The following is a 13,407-nucleotide window of genomic DNA, read 5'->3' on the forward strand; positions in this document are numbered from 1 at the left end:
ATGAGTGTAAAAAAATGATCATAGAAGTTTATGTATCCCTATTGAGGGCAGGTATAGCGATTCCCTTCGGTGGTTAGCAGATCGTCAGACGTGATGGTTAGACGGTTCCTCAATCCGTTATTGGGAGAAATGTGTCCCCACCTGGGTGGGTGAGGGATACCACTCCATCCGTTGTTGGGAGTGCGATATGGATTATCTTCATCTGCTATTGGGAGGAATCCATTATGTAGAATATGCCTCTCCATCTACTGTTGGGAGAGTGCACTATCGGGTGATGTAAGCCTTTGTTATTATGTATATATTGTTTGTGGCCAATGCATGATTTTGTTTATTATGTAAGAAATTATCATCATTTTTCCAATGCTTAAGTTTTATGATGAATTGATATATTATCATTTCTTATTAAATTATTGATATTTATTTTTATTTTCTGAATATTAAAGATTATTTTAAAGATTATTTTGAGATTCCTATTAGCATGTCTAGTTGCTGATATGTTTTTATCTTATATTTATTTTTAGAGTAATCTATTATAATAGATTTGAAGCTTGGGTGGAAGAGAATTGTGACCCTACCAAGAAGATGTAGTATTTTTTTTAATTAATAGAATATTTACTATTGTAAAGATAATGATTTGAATTCAAAGATGAATGAAAAAAGAAAAAAAAAAGAGAAAGTTTATTATGTAAATTATGAATAATAAATTATTTTTTTATTATTTTTTTATAAATCCGGGATGTGACACCAAGACTTCATGAATGTTATTGACTTCTTTTTGTTAGACAACTCGCGTTCCCTATTTATACACGTTATAAGGGAAGATTTTTCTTAATAGAAGTTCAATATTTATTCAGTTGGAAAAATCTTACTTGTGAAAAAGACAACAAAATATTAAAATAATATGGGAATGAAATCACATGGTTTCATTCACTTGAAGACAAACATGCCCTTACCATAAATAAAAAAAAAAAAAGAACAAACAGTTCCTTTGATTGGGATCTTTGAGAGCTACAATTCTTTTTTCCTTCAGAACCTCATCTTGCTTTCATGTCCTAAACAAATGATGCAGACTAAGAAACTTCTTGGACCCAAATAATACAAAATTGAATACATTTGAGAGGTTTGGTTGATGATAGAGAGTTGCATCTTAAAAGCAGCAAAAAGAATTAGATTCTTGGAGGTCAATGAACAGAACAGAGATAAGTTGTTGATATTTGAAATTCTCAGTTGCCTGCTTCACTGTTCTTATCATAATTATTTTGCTTTAGTTTGATTTAAGTGGTGACAGAAGGTTTAACAACTTTCTCCATACAACACATTAAACATCTTTTACCTCACTCATCAACATCAGTAATTAAATAAAGAAAAATGCCACTTTAGTGTACTATTCAACAATCAAATGGCTTGCAATCTTCACTTTTCTATGCAGAATCCTACTTAACCAGCTTCGATCATCAACTTAAAAGGGCATTAAGTCATGCTGCAAGTTTAATCTTGTTTTCAAATCATTGTCACCTACCACAAGAACTATCGATCACATTTCCAGCATGCATAGTCTTTAAACTATGTGTCTTGGTGGTACTGTGAGATTATTCTTGGTTTGCTCTAATGGCTTCTTGTGTTGACACTGACAGCCAGTTAAAACTTAGTCAACTATTGCCACTCTCTAACCAGGTTATGTGGAAGGTGGAATCTGCAAGAAGTGGCTAATTGACTTTACTTTGGTCATTAAAACATGATAAAGAAGAGAACAATTCAAGTATATAGGGCTGATTAAATGAAGATAAATACCTTTTCTTGGGAGTCATTGATAACAGTGAGTGTGAAGTCTCAGCTAGTAAGTTGTCCAAGGAAAATTTACAGTTTATTGATCTCCTCAGATATCTAAATCAGTAATTCTATCCACAATGCTTGGTATTTTCCGCAACCACAAGAACTCAGTTTTTTTGTCACCTCATATTAACATTAATCTTATTCACCTCCATGAGGAAACATCAGATAGAATTTGTGAAGCAGATCTCTGCTCATTCCAGATTTATATGTACAACAAGATTTTAATGTTTCAGCCTCAGTAAGATTTCTGCTAAGCTCAGCTGCCATAATATTGAATCTGAACATATAGAGAGCATTCAGATATCTGTTGTTGGAGCAGACATGAGAAATGTTGTTGAATCTTGCTTTGCAGTAAAGTGTGGAAATGGATTATAAGTAGAGTAGCATTTGTCAGCTGCAGGTTTGATCCTCCTGTAAATTTGACTTTTTATCAAAGGATGTTCTTGATTGTCCTAAGGAAGAAGATAATTAGAATTAACAAACCCCTGATTAGTGGGTAAAGATTATTGTGGCAAGCACCAAAAATGTATGGTATAATAAATCCATGGATAGATATATCCATGTAGGCAAACAAGTTTGTGATAATAGTAATTGGAAGAGAGAGGTTAATGGATGAGATCACTAAAAAAGCCATTCAGTGAGAGGAATAAAGGAGGCCAAGCTTTCAGTTCCAGTTAAACTGGCCCATCAAAGAGTTAGATGCTATAGATAGATAATGATAGACTTCAAAAGCTTATCTACTAAGAAGATCTGATCTTCCTCTCAAAAGCATCCCTTTGATGCCATTGACTGAGTTCTTGTGGAAATTTAATGAGGACTCTTGGATTCCTGTAAGAACAATTTCTGCAGTTGGTGGTAACAAATCATGACCAGTGACAGAAGAATGCCAGGCTTAGAACACTAATTTATCTTAGTTTCTTTACTGCAAGTGGGCACTACACTAGTTTTCTATGCATAAAATCAATGCAAAGTAGCATGAGTCACCCCTTTAAATCCTAAACTTTCTTATCTGAGCACAGAGCAACAAGCAGAGTTCAGACTGAGATCTGGTTCTTCTCATCATCTATACCATTGAGGTAGCTGCCAGATGAGAATGGAGTACAAGAGCTGCAAGCAACCAGAGGTGAATTATAGGAAGGGGTTATGGTCACCAGATGAGGATCAAAAGCTCAGAGATTACATTCTGATGCATGGAGTCAGCTGTTGGAGTGCAGTTCCTGCCAAAGCTGGTGAGCTCTTCTTGCATTTGGCTCATGGTGGCCACCTATTTATGGTTCACTTGCTTGTACCATTTTTCCTGCAGAATTATTTGGCTTAATTTAAGTTACCTTTTACAAACAATAGAAACATTTTGTTTCTTCTTTTGATGGCATTTCAGATTCATCCTTCAGTACACAAATGCTTACGGTATCCGCTTATAGAGCTTGTCATTTTTCAGCTATTAGCTTTGTGCATCAGAATTAGTCCAGATGTAGAAGATTAATGTCTTCTAATCCTTATCTTTCTGCCATAGAAGCTTCCACATATGACTTCTTTCATGTTATGCAACACTACTCAGCAAATAAAACAGTATCACTGCTGCAACTGCAAGACAGATAGATCATATCCAAATTTTCATGCATAAGAAGTGTTTTTGTAACATAATTCTTTTCTGCTTTTTGACATTTGTGTGGCTTTCATAGGCTTGCGACGAAACGGGAAGAGTTGCAGACTGAGGTGGATCAATTACCTCAGGCCAGGTTTGAAACGCGGAAAACTTTCTCCACAGGAGGAGGAAACAATTCTGAAGCTTCAGTCCAAAATTGGGAACAAGTAAGCCATATTCTGATTCCAGATTGAATCTGAGCTTCTTGTTCTGAACACTTGGAGGTGTCCTAGTTTTTGATATCATCAAAACAAGTCTTTGTACTTGATTGAAACTATTACTACACATCAGGAAAATGATGTGTGTGGCTGTGATATTAATCTCATAGGGAAAATAATGTAAGATATATAAGGAAATAATGAGTAAGATGACATGCTTGATGTTGGCCATGTCAAAGTTCAGGTGATGTGAATTGAGGCAATAACATGCATTTCTCTTCTATCATTCACAAGATGGTTAATGTAAGCCTTCAAACCTTTATTCAGATACAGGCACATTTTTGTCCAGTTTTGGGTCATGGAAACCTCATTGACCAGTGCTTAAGAACAGCATCTGAAAGAAAGGGAAATATGGTGAAATCAAGCTTCTAACCAACATAAATTATATATTCATCAAACATGTCTGAGCAAATTCAAGTCTTGCCATCTTTCATGAACATTTAGTTAGACATTCCTATTTATTTACTAGAGAAGGAGAGAGAGAGAGAGAGAGAGAAAGAAAAATGAGGTTGTACTTCCTTTTAATTAAGATAAATGTATGCATATAACTATGTTTCTTTTCTTCAGGTGGTCACTAATAGCACTGCATCTGCCTGGAAGAACTGATAATGAAGTGAAGAACTACTGGAACTCCTACCAGAAGCAGAAAACCTCAAAACCTCGAGAATCAGACACTCATAGCTTGAAGCACTCAGCTCTAAATCTGTCCATCCCAAGGCTTACCAAGCTTGAAGAACAAAATGACCCTATTCTATCATGCCTGAAGGACTCTGAACAATCTGTGACTCCCAGCACTGGTGATGGCTCCCCAAAAGGGATGGCAGCAGATCACCTTCCTAAGGTTTTATTTGCTGATTGGTTTTCCTTTGAACAGGACAACTGGGAAAGCCTGTTCAACCTGGATGATGTGAGATCTTCACAAGTTGATGATGCCATTGTTCTCAATGGATTCAAATTTAGCAACACTTACAACGACTTTTAGATGGTTAATATCACACAAAAAATGGGTTGAATGATCTTTCACCCTCAAGAAGAGTTCATGAGAGTTCACAAAGTGTTGTCACAGAATTCCAAGTTTGGCTGAAATGTGATCTTTATAATGACTACTTTTAGTCCAACTTTTCCATGCAATAAAATCTATCTTAATAGGTAGTTTGTATTCCACATATCAAAATGATTCACTTTTCCTCTAATCTCTCATCTCTTCTTCTTCAACTATTTCTGTGATCTTCTGATTTTTCTCAGTAAAAGGAAAAAAATCAAAAATAAATATTTTCGACCCATATTCGTCTCCCTCTCTCACTCAGCTGCTTTGTGATCAGGCTAGCGTGCCCGCTGTGCCTCCAATTACAAGTCGGGTAGGAAAGCAGGTGGATTTCGATGGGTATATGTCTAATTTTGCCCCGTCCTCGATGTGGTTTTTATGTGGAGCCCACAGATGTTGACCAGTTATCACGCGGTATAACGCGGGTGTTAGTCTGAACACGTAGAAAAACTTATTGCATGGGCACTCATTTTTTTGTGGTGGGGCCGTTGAGATTTCCTCCAATCGCCATCCAGGTGAACAAAGGGGTGCAAAAACGCTTATTGCACGAGGTCTCTGACGTCACAAACCCAGCCCTGTAAAGACGTCTTGACCGTCCGATGAGGAACAACTGCGCACGAAGTTTTAAAACATCTTTGACCGTCGAAGGAACGACAGCACGAATCCTGAAGTTAGCGACGGAGTGAGGCGGACGGCGATCCCTAGCTTGGCTTCGGATTAGTTATCGATCGACTGCGACTGCTTCCGCCATCGGCATCATCTCCCCTGGAATGTATTTAGAACAGAGCATCCCTGCTTCCTAATCCGGAGATCGCGAAGCCCCGGTTCTCCTCCTCTTCGATCGAGCATGAGAAACTGGATCGCTGTGCCTCGGTACTTTGTTTGATTTCTGTTTTCTCTCGAGGATTACTCGTGTCCATTTCCTCTGGTTTGGTTTCCGACGAACTTTTGGAGGCATGTAATCGGAATCATCGACTTGAGCGCTTTGATTTGCGAATTCCATTCGTAGTTTCTTGAACACTGATGTGAATCCGGAAGGGTTTTCGCATATAACTAGTTTGCTTCCTTTCCGATCGCTTCTTTTCCCTCAAAAAGGATGGATTTTGAATCAATCACGAGGATTGTGATCGGAATCCATTTCAAGGCAATCACCTGTTCGTGACAACACAAATGAGGTGCTTCGTTTCGTGGTACGAAACTGAATTCCTAGTGTTTTCTTCTTTCTTTCCAATGTCCATTTTGATTGCTATACGCTCCTTTCCATCTAGATCGTCCAGTTGCACGCCAAATTTGAATTCCAAGGCTATTGTTCCAATAGTTCGTGGTCGTCATCCATGTCCATGTCAAGACGACCTTGCCAAGTTTCTTTTGCTCGTCCAATTACAAACCGCTTCGATCTTCCAACCTACTAAATTGATTATTGCTTCCTCCTTTCTTTGTAAGGTCATCTTTGGCTTATCTTTCCTTTTCGACGTTGACCGATTAAAAAACGCTTCCATCTTCTGTAACCATCTATGACTTCAGCTCCCACGAGCTTCTCATCTCGACTTGGGAATCCGATGGCGTTTACCGAAACCTTCGCATTAGTTTCTTACTTCCTTGTCTTTAGGTGTCTGAAACATAGAATTAGGGTTTCCATTTGTCCTAAAGGCGAGTCATGCACGTGTCTCTTTCCACGCAAACTTACCATTCTTCTTATCTCTCTGCCTTTTGTCAAACCTCTAATACACTACAGGCAAAATATGTATATCCTAACTATTAATTGATTTTTTATTTTACATTAAACTATAATATACTAAAAACAAAATACTTACTTTTCATGGTATAAAACATCACGAGTTTTTAAGGTTTTTTTTTTATATTCATTCCAACTTAAATTTATTAATGTAATATATATATATATATATATATATATATATATATTCTCTTTTTGGATTCATTTTTTTTAATGAATCGGTCCATAAGGTAAATAAATCCAATTATCATATTTTTATAATATTATTAAAACACTATAATGTAGCGTAAAAATAATATGTTTATAGTATTTTTTATAAAATTTATAAAAAAAAACTATATTATAGTATTTTGGTACTTTAATAAAACTATAATATAGTATAAAAATATTGCAATTGTATCGATTCACCAATGTAAAAGGATATTTCAAATATTAAGTGAAATAATAATCATAACTATGTTATTGGCAAAAGCATGAAATAATTAATGACATAATAATCACACCTAAATCTAGCCTAAATCAAATATGATTAGTGGATCACAAGGTAATAATCTTCGTATCAATCATAAATGATTATGGCATGATCACACCTAAATCTTGCCTAAATCAAATATGATTAGTGGATCACAAGGTAATAATCTTCATATCAATCATAAATGATTATGGCATGATCACACCTAAATCTTTCTTAAATGTCTGCCTTGTCAGGTGTTTAGTTGCTTACAAGAAATACTTACAAGTAAAAAACAATTGACTCATTACCAATAATAGTTATTATATATATATTTATTACAGAAAAGTGAATTAATGGTAATTAATTGCACATCAACGACTAGTCAAATCACATCTTCTTCCTGTGTGCAATGGCTAGGACACGTGTCGCGTCCACCGCGATTGATCACCTTGATCAACTAACCTTCACGCCGAGGAGTTCACGTTTGACGTGACGCTCTGACGCAGAGTCAAAAGGCGAGAGATGGCACTGCGAAGCTGTTAACCTTTGCACCACAGCCTTCCAATCCAAACGCCCCTCTCTCTCTCTCTCTCTCTCTCTCTCTCCGATAGTCCGATGATGCTTCGCTAGATGGGATGCCAAGAGACGGCAACATGAGCAGCTGGTGGTGGTGCGGAAAGGAAGCTGTATACGAGCCACTGGAGAGCAGGGCGAAGGGCGTCGTAGGTGCGGTGCAGTCGTCGACGAAGGCACTCGTCGTCTTCTTCCTTGTGCTTCTTGCTCTTGTTGCTTTCATCTCTTCAAGATGGTTCGATGGCACCGTAAGCTCCCTCCCTTCCCATGCTTCTCATCTTTCATTTCATGTCTTCTCCAACCAAAGAAAACAAGAAGACAACTGGTTCACAGAAATCTAGAAAGCAAATAAAGAAGAAAAATATTACGTATAACATCTGATTCTGATTCATTTATTATCCTATTTATTTTCGATCCCTAGAGACCGGTGTTCTTCTTCCTCCTGCAATCCACGCGGCCATGTCCTTAAAACATTTCTGATGCTACAGAAACTAATGTTGCATCTCAAGAAATAAACATGCCTTTCGTTGTCATGCTTCATAAAATTCAACTGTGGTGATGCAAGGATGTAAGACTTCTCATAGTGCCACTACCATATCATCATTCCTCAAAATCATAAAATACGTCCACATGTTTCTTCGTCATTCACATCCATATGATTCATAACGTGTTACATGAATAGTGGTCATCACAAAGATTCTGTGTCAGGAAGCTTCCTCCTCATATCGTTATTACCTTGATGGCACGTAAAATTTGATGATGACACCATGGAATTGGTATGAAGAATTTGCAATATAGTCATATATGTCACAATCATTCACTGCTAGCTAGGGATATGACCGGGCCGATTGAAACCCGCACTGACAAGTGGACATCCTGTGGAGTTCCATTTTGTAGAGCCAATCTATATGTTTTCTATGTTGTATTAAAATCTTCATTCATATGCCTTGGATCTGCCTATCGGTCAACTCCATATCTACATAGCTAACTTCACAGATACGCAAACTTTGATGTCAAACTTTGACTCGAATTACGATGCAACATTATTCACACTTAATTGCTCCCAATTAAGATAATCTAAAGTAATAATATGCTTTTAGAAAAATACCTACGTCAGACTTCATTATAAGGCGGTCAAATGATTCAATGGTTGACTTACCTTATGCTTGTAGAGGATTTCTTACAATCCTCCGACACAAGATTTGGTCAAGCTTTGAGTAAGAATCTAAAAGATATTAAGTTTTATTTCCTTTTGTGATGCAAGGTTGAAACTTAAGGCTTGTGTGTATGCAGACCTTCACCATGATAACCTCGTGGGGACAGCAAACTTCCAGGTCTCATCGACGCCATTACAGATCACAATCCACACCTGTGACCTTAACCTGTCCTAACCAAACAACTGCACAGACGCAGTACTGCAGAAGGTTTACTTATCCATCTCCATCTGTGTCGCCGTCCCCCTCTCCTTCTCCTTCTCCTTCTCCCTTGCCGATCGCCAGCTCCGAGCCCCCTCCTTCGTGCCCGGACTACTTCCGATGGATCCACGAGGACCTCCGGCCGTGGAGATCGACCGGGATCACGAGGGAGATGGTGGAGAGTGCTCAGAAGTTAGCCGCCTTCCGGCTGCTGGTGATCGACGGCCGAGTTTACGTGGAGCAGTACCACAGGGTGTTCCAGACGCGAGATCTCTTCACCTTGTGGGGCTTCGTGCAGCTCGCGAACCGGTACCCCGGCTACCTGCCCGACCTCGACCTCATGTTCAACTGCGAGGACATGCCGACCGTGAAGGCCGCCGACTACAAGACGTCGCCCCCGCCGCCGCTCTTCCGCTACTGTAAGGACGACACCACGGTGGACATCGTCTTCCCCGACTGGTCCTTCTGGGGCTGGTAATTCACTCGTGCTCTGGTCTCGCTTGTAAATGCCAGCATCCTCATGCTATACGCGTTGTCTGAGTGGGGTGTAATGGTTGGTAACGAGCAGGCCTGAGATCTACATAAAGCCATGGGAGCCACTAAGCGAGGAGATGAAAGAGGCGAATGAGAGGGTGAAGTGGGAGAAAAGGAAGCCGTATGCTTACTGGAAAGGCAATCCGGGGGTGTCCCGGCAACGGCAGGACCTTTTGAAGTGTAACCTCTCCAATGGCCATGACTGGAATGCTCGTGTTTTCGCGCAGGTATATATGGCTTTTATTTTCCCGCAATTGAAGTGGACAAACTGCATCAAATTAGTCCATCATCAACACGCAGAGCAGAGTCGATGGCTCTAAATCTGATTGATGCTGTTGCAGAATTGGGAAAAAGAGACCCAGAACGGGTTCAAGGAGTCAAACCTGGCGGAGCAATGCATGTACAGGTACAAGATTTTTGTGGAGGGGAGGGCATGGTCGGTGAGCGAGAAGTACACTCTGGCCTGCGACTCGCCGGCGCTATTCGTGACGACTCACTTCTACGACTTCATGACGAGGGGTCTGATTCCCGGACGCCATTACTGGCCCATAAGAGAGACCGCCAAGTGCAGGTCGATCAAGTTCGCAGTCGACTGGGGCAACAAACACCAGAAGAAGGTAACACTCGTTTTGCACCTTCAAAGCAGAGACTCGAATCGATGGTTGCTGATGCTTGTACATGTGAGTGCAGGCGCAAGCCATGGGGAAGGAGGGCAGTAGATTCATTTTGGAGGAAGTGAAGATGGACTACGTGTACCAGTACATGTTGCACTTACTGACCGAGTACGCCAATCTCTTGCGGTACAAGCCAACGCTCCCAGAGAAAGCCACCGACCTGTGCCTGGAATCCGTGGCTTGTCGCGAGCAAGGGCGCGTGAAGGAGTTCTTGATGCAGTCGATGGTGAAGCGGACCAGTGATTCCGAGCCCTGCGACTTGCCTCCAGCTTACACGTCGAGGGAGCTGGAAGAGCTTCGATCGAGGAAGGCCGAGGCTGTAAAGCAAGTGGAGAAGTGGGAGCAAGAAGCCTGGCATTAAGGGGAGGGATTGAGCAGTCCTTTGTCCCCTTCGATCAGCTATAAATTTTATGAGCATTATCTAATAGAAATTAATTAATGTTATATATGGAAGCTCAATTCTTCTCGGGGAGGGGTAACCAACGAATCATGCGGTCGATTCGGGCCCATGAATCCAATCATTGCCATAATGATGGATTCCACTGCATCGTGAGCCAGGTGTGCAATCCGCAGTCGAGTGAAGGGGAAGGCACGCAACCATGCCTGCTTCATCATGGTTATTTACCGTGATTCGATTCCATGGAGATCGCATGAAGCATAAATGCGTCTAAATAATAATAATTGTTCCCGTTATTTTCGGTGTCATTCCGCGAGCCGCACGTGACGGCCACTCGAAGCAACGGCTCCAAAAACATCAATGAGACCTCGTTATCTCTCTCTTAGGCGGTCGCTTTAAACCTTAACACCATTTCAAATTTCAAATTCCCCCTCAAATCCAACGCCCGTTACCCCTCCGCCGTCAAGAAACCAAAACCCGCCTCAAACGTCCGTCGTCTTCCGTCATCTTCCGTCATCTCTCCCTCTACTTAACACCGCCCCCTCCTTCCCCCCCTTTCCTCACTCTCATCTCCTCTCTCTCTCTCTCTCTCTCTCTCTCTCTCTGCCACTGTAGTCGCGTCAAGATGCGGGAGATCCTCCACATCCAGGGCGGGCAGTGCGGGAACCAGATCGGTGCCAAGTTCTGGGAGGTGGTCTGCGCGGAACACGGCATCGATGCCACCGGCCGATACGGCGGCGACAATGATCTCCAGCTTGAGCGGGTGAACGTCTACTACAACGAGGCCAGCTGCGGCCGGTTCGTCCCCCGCGCGGTGCTCATGGACCTCGAGCCCGGTACCATGGACAGCGTCCGATCGGGGCCGTACGGCCAGATCTTCCGGCCCGATAACTTCGTATTCGGCCAGTCCGGCGCCGGTAACAACTGGGCTAAGGGGCATTACACCGAGGGCGCGGAACTCATTGACGCGGTGCTCGATGTCGTCAGGAAGGAGGCGGAGAACTGCGATTGCTTGCAGGGTGTGATTTCCTTCCTTTTTCCCCCGTTTTGCCTTCTATTTTTGGTTCGATTAATCATTCTGTTTCCTACTGTACGTACGAAAGGATTCCAAGTTTGCCATTCGCTGGGAGGAGGAACTGGTTCCGGCATGGGGACGCTCCTGATATCTAAGATCAGGGAAGAGTACCCAGATCGCATGATGCTTACCTTCTCGGTCTTCCCATCGCCCAAGGTGTCCGACACCGTCGTCGAGCCCTATAACGCCACTCTCTCTGTTCACCAGCTGGTTGAGAACGCTGATGAGTGCATGGTGTTGGACAACGAAGCTCTCTACGACATCTGTTTCCGCACGCTCAAGCTCACAACCCCCAGCTGTAAGAGATCTCTGTTCCAGCATTTGCTATTATCCAGTAGATCGCCTACGTGCAGTTTTGATTAAGATCTTCGATTGTATTCCGTTGTTGCGCTTCAGTCGGCGACCTGAACCATCTTATTTCGGCCACCATGAGTGGGGTCACCTGCTGCCTCCGCTTCCCCGGGCAGCTCAACTCCGATCTCCGAAAGCTCGCCGTGAACCTCATTCCTTTCCCTCGTCTTCACTTCTTCATGGTGGGCTTCGCGCCCCTCACTTCCCGTGGCTCCCAGCAGTACCGAGCTCTCACGGTCCCCGAGCTCACACAACAGATGTGGGATGCCAAGAACATGATGTGCGCTGCCGATCCTCGTCATGGGCGTTACCTGACGGCGTCCGCGATGTTCCGCGGCAAAATGAGCACAAAGGAAGTCGACGAACAGATGCTCAATGTTCAGAACAAGAATTCCTCTTACTTCGTCGAGTGGATTCCCAACAACGTGAAATCCACGGTCTGTGACATCCCGCCCACCGGGTTGAAGATGGCATCGACGTTCATCGGAAACTCGACCTCGATCCAGGAGATGTTCCGGCGCGTCAGCGAGCAATTCACAGCCATGTTCCGAAGGAAGGCGTTCTTGCATTGGTACACCGGGGAAGGGATGGACGAGATGGAGTTCACCGAGGCGGAAAGCAACATGAATGATCTGGTTTCCGAGTACCAGCAGTATCAGGACGCTACGGCTGATGATGTTGAATATGAAGATGAGGAGGAAGGTGACTACGAAGAGGCTTGATTCGGTTGGTACCCTTTCGGATCTCTTTTATCATCTAGTATCTCAATAGTTGGGCTTCTCTGTGTCACTACTCATTTAGGATCGGAATTGGTGCTTCTTGTTCTGCAATTCTCGGTTGCTTATGTTGTGTCGTTTGAAGTTGCTATTTGGGAACCAATTGCTATTCTGAATGGTATCGAATTTTGAGTCTGCCGATTTTCATATGATTGTTACTCCTGAAAAGAAAATTGAAGTTGCTTGCCATAGATTTCTTTGCAAAAATAGTCACTGCATTCCCTTGGAATTACAAAATTTACTTTATTGATCGGTAGGTTTTATATGATGAATCGAGATATGATTTTTGCAACTCAATGTTGCCGATTTCACTGCGTGTGTGATTGGTGCCCCACCATAATACTGTTTGATGATTGGATGAATTCTTCATGTCCTTACGATGCGATAATCTCGCACTTCAAATGCTCAATTTGTTGTAATAAATCATTATGAAACACCTTTGATATATCAGTTTTGACAATCTTTAACTTTCTATTAATGTTCTACTAATTTATTGAATTTGGTACTTCAATGCGACCCCAGCTTAGATTTACACAAGTATAAAATGTTATGAATGTCACTTTAACAACCTCTAATCTTCTCGAATGTTGTACTTTGATCTTTCAAACTCTCCAAACTTGTTGAATTTGGTATCGAAGGAATTTTATCGAGATGCTGTGACCTACTGAAGAACAAGTGTCAC

The 13,407-nt window shown here is 41.8% G+C and overlaps 3 protein-coding genes across 3 annotated transcripts; all 3 read left to right on the forward strand.

The window, feature by feature from the left end:
- Positions 1–2,897: 2,897 nt before the first annotated feature.
- LOC135635877 (transcription factor LAF1-like) lies at positions 2,898–4,696 on the forward strand. Its single transcript, XM_065147294.1, has 3 exons — positions 2,898–3,062; positions 3,516–3,645; positions 4,264–4,696. Exons 1-3 carry the CDS (start codon positions 2,921–2,923, stop codon positions 4,676–4,678), a joined length of 687 nt encoding a protein of 228 aa, XP_065003366.1. The 5' UTR covers positions 2,898–2,920; the 3' UTR covers positions 4,679–4,696.
- Positions 4,697–7,465: 2,769 nt separating this feature from the next.
- On the forward strand, positions 7,466–10,572 carry LOC135637315 (uncharacterized). Its single transcript, XM_065149983.1, has 5 exons — positions 7,466–7,751; positions 8,797–9,392; positions 9,487–9,679; positions 9,794–10,069; positions 10,143–10,572. Exons 1-5 carry the CDS (start codon positions 7,566–7,568, stop codon positions 10,485–10,487), a joined length of 1,596 nt encoding a protein of 531 aa, XP_065006055.1. The 5' UTR covers positions 7,466–7,565; the 3' UTR covers positions 10,488–10,572.
- A 522-nt stretch (positions 10,573–11,094) lies between these two features.
- On the forward strand, positions 11,095–12,872 carry LOC135637125 (tubulin beta-1 chain). The gene is made up of 3 exons (XM_065149563.1): positions 11,095–11,542; positions 11,627–11,896; positions 11,995–12,872. Exons 1-3 carry the CDS (start codon positions 11,149–11,151, stop codon positions 12,669–12,671), a joined length of 1,341 nt encoding a protein of 446 aa, XP_065005635.1. The 5' UTR covers positions 11,095–11,148; the 3' UTR covers positions 12,672–12,872.
- Positions 12,873–13,407: the final 535 nt, after the last annotated feature.

This window comes from Musa acuminata, chromosome BXJ3-4 (genome assembly GCF_036884655.1).
Source record: "Musa acuminata AAA Group cultivar baxijiao chromosome BXJ3-4, Cavendish_Baxijiao_AAA, whole genome shotgun sequence".
Classification (NCBI taxonomy): Eukaryota; Viridiplantae; Streptophyta; class Magnoliopsida; order Zingiberales; family Musaceae; genus Musa; species Musa acuminata.